The sequence below is a fragment of the Schistocerca nitens genome, chromosome 9, assembly GCF_023898315.1.
Source record: "Schistocerca nitens isolate TAMUIC-IGC-003100 chromosome 9, iqSchNite1.1, whole genome shotgun sequence".
Classification (NCBI taxonomy): domain Eukaryota; kingdom Metazoa; phylum Arthropoda; class Insecta; order Orthoptera; family Acrididae; genus Schistocerca; species Schistocerca nitens.
This window is the reverse complement of record NC_064622.1, coordinates 400904437-400914617: the sequence shown is the minus strand read 5'-3', so window position 1 is coordinate 400914617 and position 10181 is coordinate 400904437. Positions and strand designations below refer to the sequence as shown.

Genomic DNA, 10181 nt, shown 5'->3' with positions numbered 1-10181 from the left:
TGACACAGATGCTTGGAATGACATGGGGTTCTATTAGAAAAAAAAACACCCCATATTGCTAGACGCGTGAAAGATCTCTTGCGCACGTCGTTTGGTGATGATCGTGTGCTCAGCCGCCACTGTCGTCATGCTTGGCCTCCCAGGTCCCCAGACCTGAGTCCGTGCGATTATTGGCTTTGGGATTACCTGAAGTCGCAAGTGTACCGTGATCGACCGACATCTCTAGGGATGCTGAAAGACAATATTCGACGCCAATGCCTCACCATAACTCCGGACATGCTTTACAGTGCTGTTCACAACATTATTCCTCGAGTACAGCTGTTGTTGAGGAATGATGGTGGACATATTGAGAATTTCCTGTAAAGAACATCATCTTTGCTTTGTCTTACTTTGTTATGCTAATTATTGCTATTCTGATCAGATGAAGCGGCATCTGTCGGAAATTTTTTGAACATTTGTTTTTTTTTTGGTTCTAATAAACCCCATGTCATTCCAAGCATGTGTGTCAATTTGTACCTCTCTATCTACATTATTCCGTGATTTATTCAGTTTTCAGATTTATACTGAGTTTTTGATCACCCTGTATTTATAAAACTTATGGATAATGCTACTAACTTGTGCACTAACCTTATAATTAGTAAAGGAAATCCTTCGAAAAATTATTGCAACTTGGTTTCACGGTAGTACACAACATCTGCATTTTACGAAATTAATTCTGTCGAATTAAAAATTTCTTCTACACTTTTAGTCAAGTATGCTGAAAGCGTTATCAATGTCAGTGTGCAATCAAATTACTCATGGGAGAATAATCACAAAATAAATGATGGTTAACAAGTAAGGGTTGCATTAACATTTGAAACTTCTTTCCTGTGCTCATTGCTGTATATTGTTATTTCAACTAGGAAATTTAAAACCTATTATTTTGTTTTATAATATTGTTTCTGTAACTAAAAATATGTAACTAATAGTAGGTGGATATCCGTGTGTACAGAAAGTGAGAAAGATTCTGATTTGTGGAGTCATCAGCTTAATGATTACCCGTCTCGGCTGCCTGGTACATGAAGTTGAACAGTGAGTAGGCAGCTTTCAGCACCTGTGGAAAAAGGCAATACAAAAGTATCTTACAGTAACTGTCACCCACGGCTGCGCTCAAATATCAGTAAAATGAAATGAAATATGCTTGTGGCTTTATTGGCTGCGAGGCACCGATCGGAAAGTTCGTGCTCTTGGTGCAAGCTTTTTTAGTTGGCGCCACTGCGGCAAGTTATACGTTGGTGATGATAAAATGATGATGAAGACAAAATACACACTCAGTCACGAGCGAAAAAAATTCCATCCTGGCCGTGAATTGTAGACAGGACCCTATTCTCTACAGGTAGCTACGTTAACCGCATGACCACAAGTTATTAATATAAATCGGTATGCATCTCAGAAGCTACACTGGAGAGCCAAAGAAACTGGTACACCTGTCTAATATAGCGTAGACTCCCGCAACCACGCAGAAGTGTCGCAACACGGCGTGGCATGGACTCGACTAATGTCCGAAGTAGTGCTGGAGGAATTGACACCATGAATTCTGCAGGGCTGTCCATAAATCAGTAAGAGTACGAGGGGATGGAGATCTCTTCTAATAGCACGTTGCACGGCATCCCAGATACGCTCAATATTCGTGACTGGGCAAATGGTTCAAATGGCTCTGAGCTCTATGGGACTTAACATCTATGGTCATCAGTCCCCTAGAACTTAGAACTACTTAAACCTAACTAACCTAAGGACATCACACAACACCCAGTCATCACGAGGCAGAGAAAATCCCTGAATCCGCCGGGAATCGAACCCGGGAACACGGGCGCGGGAAGCGAGAACGCTACCGCACGACCATGAGCTGCGGACCATGACTGGGGAGTTTGGTGGACAGCGGAAGTGCTTAAACTCACAAGAGTGTTCTTGGAGCCACTCTACAGCAATTCTGGACGTTTGGGGTCTCGCACTGTCCTGCTGGAATTGCAAAGTCCGTCGGAATGCACAATGGACATGAATGGATGCAGGTGATCAGACAGGATGCTTATGTACGTGTCACCTGTTAAGAGCCATATCTAGATGTATCAGGGGCCCCATATCACTCCAACTGCACAAGCTCCACACCATTACAGAGCTTCCACCAGCTTGAAAAGTCCCCTGCTGACATGCAGGGTACATGGATTCGTGAGATTGTCTCTATACCAGTACACGTTCATCCGATCGATACAATTTGAAACTAGACTCGTCCGACCAGGCAACATGTTTCCAATCATCAATAGTCCAATGTCGGTCCTGATGGGCCCAGATGAGGCGTAAAGTTTTGTGTCGTGCAGTCGCCAAGTGTATACGAGTGAGCCTTCGGCTCCGAAAGCCCATATCGATGAATGGTTCGCACGCTGACACTTGTTGATGGGCCAACATTGCAATCTGCAGTAATTTTCTAAAGGGCTGCACTTCTGTCACGCTGAACGGTTCCCTTCAGTTGTCGTTGGTCCCGTTCTTGCAGAATCTTTGTCCGGCCGCAGCGATGTCAGAGATCTGATGTTTTACCGTATTCCTGATATTCATGGTAACCTCGTGAAATGGTATACCGGGATAATCCCCACTTCATCGCTATCTCGGAGATGCTGTGTCCCATCGCTCGTGCGCCGCCTGTAACACCACGTTCACTCACTTAAATCTTGATAACCTGCCATTGTAGCAGCAGTAGCTGATCTAACAACAGCACCAGACACTTGTTTTATATATAGGCGTTTGCCGACCACTGCGTCGTATTCTGCCTGTTTACATATCTCTGCATTTGAATACGAATGCCTATACCAGTTTCTTTGCCGCTTCAGTGTATAAGCGCAGCGTGACGCTGAGTATCTAAAATCCTGCGGGCTTGTGAGCATTGTATTCATTACGTTAAATGATTTTATGCAGAACTTATCAAACAATAAAAGCGTTTTCACAATTATGATGAAGTTCGAAAGTCAAATAAGAGTAAATACACACACCAAATAAACTTTTCCATGACCTCGGTTCCGAGAGTTCGGGAACCTGTACAGAAAATTGGAATAGAGATCAACATACCATAAGTTCATCAAGGCACTTGGTACAGATTGTCCCACTCCTCAACGGCGATTTGGCGTAGAACCCGTAAGGTGGTTGGTGGGCCACGTAGTCCATAAACAGCCCTTTTCAATGTATCCCAGGCATGTTCGTTAGGGTTCATGTCTGGAGAACATGCTGGCCATTGTAGTCGAGTGATGATGTTATCCTGAAGGAAGTCATTCACAAGATTTGCAAGATGGGGGCGCGAATTGTCGTCCATGTAGACGAGTGCCTCGACAATATGCTGCCGATGTAGTTGCACTATCGGTAGGAGGATGGCATTCACGTATTTTACAACCGTTACAGCGTCTTCCCTGACCACCAGCGGCGTACGTCGGCCCCACATAATGCCACCCCAAAACAGCAGGGAACCTCCACCTTGCTGAAATCGCTGGACAGTGTGTATAAGGCGTTCAGCGTGACCGGGTTGCCTCCAAAGACGTCGCCCACAATTGTCTGGTTGAAGGCACATGCGACACTCATCGGTGAAGACGTGATGCTAATCCTCAGCGTTCCATTCGGCATGCTGTTGGGCACATCTGTACCGCGCTGCATGGTGTCGTGCTTGCAAAGATGGACCTCGCCATGGAGTTCGGGAGTGAAGTTGCTCGTCATGCAGTCTATTGGGCACATCCTGCGGATGCACGAAAGGCATTATTCAACAAGGTGGCATTGCTGTCAGGGTTCCTCCGAGCCATAAGCGGTAGCTAGCGGTCATCCACTGCAGTAGTAGCCCATGGGCGGCCTGAGTGAGGCATGTCATCGTCAGTTCCTGTCTCTCTGTTATCTCCTCCATGCCGTGTACCTCCTTCCGGATGGAATGACTGGAACTGATCGGCTGTCGGTCCCCCTCCGTCTAATAGGCGCTGCTCATGCATGGTTGTTTATATCTTTGGGCGGATTTAGTAACATCTCTGGACAGTCAAAGGGACTATGTCTGTGATACTCGTACAATATCCACAGTCAACGTCTATCTTCAGGAGTTCTAGGAACTGGGGTGATGCAAAACCTTTTTTAATGTGTTTAGGTTTGTCAAAGAGTAATTATTGTTCCATATTCCGTGTTATATCCTTCAAATCAATAAATTTTTTGTACTGCACACTTTCTAACGTAGCCTATGTCATTCTCAGTGTTTAAGCCATATCAGATTTCATCAAAATCGGTTAAGCGGTTTAGTCGTGAAAGCGCAACACACAGTTCCTGTAGCATTTTTAATATTAAGTGCGTACAGATCAGCATTTTCACTAATTTTGCAGGAATTCACAGTGCGTAATTTAAATTAAATGGCATAATTACTAGTGTCCTACTACGCAAGTAGATATCATGGATATTGTTAGAAAATATCTCTACCGTGTTAAGAACTACATATACCTCTACATTTATACTCCGCAATCCACCCAACGGTGTGTGGCGGAGGGCACTTTACGTGTCACTGTCATTACCTCCCTTTCCTGTTCCAGTCGCGTATGGTTCGCGGGAAGAACGACTGCCGGAAAGCCTCCGTGCGCGCCCGAATTTCTCAAATTTTACATTCGTGATCTCCTCGGGAGGTATAAGTAGGGGGAAGCAATATATTCGATGCATCCAGAAACGCACCCTCTCGAAACCTGGCGAGCATGCTACATCGCGATGCAGAGCGCCTCTCTTGCAGAGTCTGCCACTTGAGTTTGCTAAACATCTTCGTAACGCTATCACTCTTACCAAATAACCCTGTGACGAAACGTGCCGCTCTTCTCTGGATCTCCTCTCTCTGTCAACCCGACCTGGTACGGATCCCACACTGATGAGCAATACTCACGTATAGGTCGAACGAGTGTTTTGTAAGTCACCTCCTTTGTTGGTGGACTACATTTTCTAAGGGCTCTCCCAATGAATCTCAACCTGGCACCCGCCTTACCAACAATTAATTTTATATGACCATTCCACTTCAAATCGTTCCATACGTATACTTCCAGATATTTTACAGAAGTAACTGCTACCAGTGTTTGTTCCGCTATCATATAATCGTACAATAAAGGATCCTTCTTTCTATATATTCGCAATACATTAGATTTGTCTATGTTAAGGGTCAGTTGCCACTCCCTGCACCAAGTGCCTATCCGCTGCAGATCTTCCAGCATTTCGCTGCAATTTTGTAATGCATCAACTTCTCTGTATACTACAGCATCATCCGCGAAAAGCCGCATGGAACTCCCGACACTATCTACTAGGTCATTTATATATATTGTGAAAAGCAATGGTTCCATAACACTCCCCTGTGGCACGCCACAAGTTCCTTTGACGTCTTTAGACGTCTCTCCATTGAGGACAACATGCTGTGTTATGTTTGCTTAAAACTCTTCAATCCAGCCACACAGCTGGTCTGTTTATCAGGCGACAGTGCGGAGCTGTATCGAACGCCTTCCGGAAGTCAAGGTTCAAATGGCTCTGAGCACTATGCGACTTAACTTCTGAGGTCATCAGTCGCCTAGAACTTAGAACTAATTAAACCTAACTAACCTAAGGACATCACACACATCCATGCCCGAGGCAGGATTCGAACCTGCGACCGTAGCGGTCACGCGGTTCCAGACTGAAGCGCCTGTAACCGCACGGCCACACCGGCCGGCCGGAAGTCAAGGAAAATGGCATCTACCTGGTAGCCTGTATCTAATATTTTCTGGGTCTCATGAACAAATAAAGCGAGTTGAGTCTCACACGATCGCTGTTTCCGGAATCCATGTTGATTCCTACAGAGTAAATTCTGGGTTTCCAGAAATGACGTGATAGGGGGGAAAGTTCTTTCGCGTATTCTGTGTAGAATCGAATTGGTATCCCGTCATGTCCAGTGGACTTTCCTCTGTTGAGTGATTTCAGTTGCTTTTCTATTCCTTCGACACTTTTTTTGATGTCAGCCATTTTTTCGTTCGTGCGAGGATTTAGAGAAGGAACTGCAGTGCGGTCTTCCTCTGTGAAACAGGTTTAGAAAATGGTGTTTAGTATTTCAGCTTTACGTATGTCATCCTCCGGTTCATTGTCCTTATCATCCCAGAGTGTCTGGATTTTTAGATGCACTTACTGATTTAACGTAAGACCAGAATTTCCTAGGATTTTCTGTCAAATCGGTACATAGAATTTTACTTTCGAATTCACTGAACGCTTCACGCATAGCCCTTCTTACGCTAACTTTGACATCGTTCTTCTGTTTGTCTGAGAGGTTTTGGCTGCGTTTAAACTTGCAGTGAAGCGCTCTCTGCTTTCTCAGTAGTTTCCTAACTTTGTTGTTGAACCACGGTGGGTTTTTCCCGTCCCTCACAGTTTTACTCGGCACGTACCTGTCTAAAACGCATTTTACGATTGCCTTGAACTTTTTCCATAAACACTCAACATTGTCAGTGTCGGAACAGAAATGTTCGTTTTGATCTGTTAGGTAGTCTGAAATCTGCCTCCTATTACTCTTGCTAAACGGATAAACCTTCCTCTCTTTTTTATATTCCTATTTACTTCCATATTCAGGGATGCTGCAACGGACTTATGATCACTGTTTCCCTGTTCTGCACTTACAGAGTCGAAAAATTCGGGTCTGTTTGTTATCAGTAGGTGCTAGATGTTATCTCCACGAGTCGGCTCTCTGTTTAATTGCTCGAGGTAATTTTCGGATAGTGCACTCAGTATAATGTCACTCGATGCTCTGTCCCTACCACCCATCCTAAACATATGAGTGTCGCAGTCTATATCTGGTAAATTGAAATCTCCACCTAAGACTATAACATGCTGAGGAAATTTATGTGAAATGTATTCCAAATTTTCTCTCAGTTGTTCTGCCACTAATGCTGCTGAGTCGGGATGTCGGTAAAAGGAGCCTATTATTAACCTAGCTCTGTTGTTGAGTATAACATCCACCCATAATAATTCACAGGAACTATCCACTTCTATTTCACTACAGGATAAACTACTACTAACAGTGACAAACATGCCACCACCGGTTGCATGCAATCTATCCTTTCTAAGCACCGTCTGTGACTTTGAAAAAATTTCGGCAGAATATATCTCTGGCATCAGCCAGCTTTCCGTACCTATAACGATTTCAGCTTCGGTGATTTCTATCAGCGCTCGAAGTTCCGGTACTTTACCAACGCAGCTTCGACAGTTTACAGTTACAATACCGATTGCTGCTTGTTCCCCTCATGTCCTGACTTTGCCCAGCACCCTTTCAGGCTGTTGCCCTTTCTGTACTTGTCCGAGGCCATCTAACCTAAAAACCCGCCCAGTCCACGCCACAAAACCCCTGCTACCCGTATAGCCGCTTGTTGCGTGTAGTGGACTCCTGACCTATCCAGCGTAACCCGAAACCCCACCACCCTATGGCGCAAGTCGAGGAATCTGCAGCCCACACGGTCGCCGAACCGTCCAGCCTCTGATTCAGACCCTCCACTCGGCTCTGTACCAAAGGTCCGCAGTCAGTCCTGTCGACGATGCTGCAGATGGTGAGCTCTGCTTTCATGCCCCTAGCGAGACTGGCAGTCATCACCAAATCAGGTGGCTGCCAGAAGCCAGAGAGGATTTCCTCCGATCCATAGCGACACACATCATTGGTGCCGACATGAGCGACCACCTGCAGATGGGTGCATCCTGCACCCTTCGTGGCATCCGGAAGGACCCTTTCCACATCTGGAATGACTCCCCCGGTATGCACACGGGGTGGACATTGGATTTCTTCTCCACCATTGCACTAAGGGGCCCCATTACGCGCCTGACGTTGGAGCTCCCAACTACCAGTAAGCCCACCCTCTGCGACTGCCCGGATCTTGCAGACTGAGGGGGCAACCTCTGGAACAGGACAAACAGCCATGTCTGGCCGAAGATCAGTATCAGCTGGAGACAGAGCCTGAAACCGGTTCGTCAGACAAACTGGAAAGGCCTTTCGTTCAGCCCTCCGGAATGTCTTTCGCCCCCTGCCACACCTCGAGACGACCTCCCACTCTACCACGGGTTAGCGGTCAGCCTCAATGTGGGCAGTATCCCGGGAAGCCACAGCCATAGTCCGATCGGGGGATGCGTGGGACGGGTTACAAGGATTACGCAAAATAAAATGAGCACCCAAGTGATATGATGCGAGGAACAAACACCAAGGACATTCTTATGGATCGAAGCATTCAAATATTGAATGGTAGTCCACTGAATTTTATTACATTGCTCACAATGGTGATGTTATAACTCAATATCAGGTGCTAGAGGAGGGTAAAGGATGTTTTACTCCTTTTTCCACTGAAGACTTGGTGTCTCAGCGGCATTCAAATACCAGATGCTGAGAAAGACAGGTTGTTACATCCTCAAGTTCATTAAACTATTTTTAGATAGGACCACTTATATGAGAAAAGGAACACAAGGGATGCTGTTGGTTCACAATAACATTCATGTAATCCGCAACTGTTCAAAATGGTTCAAATGGCTCTGAGCACTATGGGACTTAACTTCTGAGGTCATCAGTCCCCTAGAACTTCGAACTACTTAAACCTAACTAAGGACATCACACAACACCCAGTCATCACGAGGCAGAGAAATCCGCAACTGTAATGGTGACTTCGTTGACGACCACACATCCCATGAAAGCATCTCACATCTCAAAGCATAATATGGCCTGCGTAGTTGGCGTGGTGCATGTTTCCAGCAGCCATTCGTCTGGATGAAGGAATATCTGGACATGACCATCAATCTAACGTAACCGCAAACGAGATTCATCTTATCAGGCGACACGTTCCCATTGATCTACTGTCCAACCTCGGTGGTCCTCTGTCCACTGCAGTCAATGACTATGTCATTGCGTCAACGTGGTACACGTACCGATAGGTCTCGTCTGCTGTGGAGCCCTGTGTTCAACAATGTTCCTGAGACGTACTAAGCCTCAAAATAATCTACGATAATGATGTAAGCTGAAGCAATGAATTAAAATTTTACCAGCACAAGGATTCGAACCCAGGTCTCACGCTTTCAAGGCAAATGCTCTATCTGTTGCAGCAGGGTAGCATTTGAGCTAACACCGCAACACGGACTATACTAATATATCTCCCTCCCTCAATACAAAATCTAATTCACATCTCAGCCCATTTGTGCACCATCTAAACTCAATGAGAACTGTAGCAGCAGTGGGATTTGAACCCATGTTTCCTGCTTACTAGGCTGATGTGCTATCTATTGTGCCACACTCTAAATGATTAAGTATCACCTATGCCTGATGTACAGACAGGATTAACATCATTTAGCTCATTGCTAAGATGTTATTCTAATATCAGAGAACCTCAGCAATAGTGATGCAAAATCAGAAGGGGGAACAGCAATGGGCTGAGGCATGAATTGGAATTTGTATTGGGGAGGGTGACGTACTAGGATAGTCCAAGCAGCGGTAGTAATTGTAGTGTCACTCTGGTGCAACAGACAGCGCATTTGTTTAGCAATGGAGACTGGGATCAAATCTCAGCGCAGATACAAATTTTAATTCGTAGCTTCAGCCCACATCATTATCTTAAATGAACAGTGTGTTCCGAAACTTGCCTGTCCCAGCGATATACCCTGATATCACATCTTCCACAGATCGTCCCCTATCCTGAGTTATACACTCCTGGAAATGGAGAAAAGAACACATTGACACCGGTGTGTCAGACCCACCATACTTGCTCCGGACACTGCGAGAGGGCTGTACAAGCAATGATCACACGCACGCCACAGCGGACACACCAGGAACCGCGGTGTTGGCCGTCGAATGGCGCTAACTGCGCAGCATTTGTGCACCGCCGCCGTCAGAGTCAGCCAGTTTGCCGTGGCATACGGAGCTCCATCGCAGTCTTTAACACTGGTAGCATGCCGCAACAGCGTGGACGTGAACCGTATGTGCAGTTGACGGACTCTGAGCGAGGGCGTATAGTGGGCATGCGGGAGGCTGGGTGGACGTACCGCCGAATTGCTCAACACGTGGGGCGTGAGGTCTCCACAGTACATCGATGTTGTCGCCAGTGGTCGGCGGAAGGTGCACGTGCCCGTCGACCTGGGACCGGACCGCAGCGACGCACGGATGCACGCCAAGACCG

The 10181-nt window shown here is 46.1% G+C and overlaps 1 protein-coding gene across 1 annotated transcript in view; it reads right to left on the bottom strand.

Annotated features, from left to right (window-relative positions):
* Positions 1–959: 959 nt before the first annotated feature.
* Positions 960–10181, bottom strand: part of LOC126204272 (odorant receptor 33b-like) — a 140101-nt gene continuing 130879 nt past the window's right edge. The window contains exon 8 of the mRNA XM_049938661.1: positions 960–1093. Coding sequence (XP_049794618.1) covers positions 1028–1093 — 66 coding nt within the window. The 3' untranslated portion in view covers positions 960–1027. The remainder of the gene's footprint in view (positions 1094–10181) is intronic.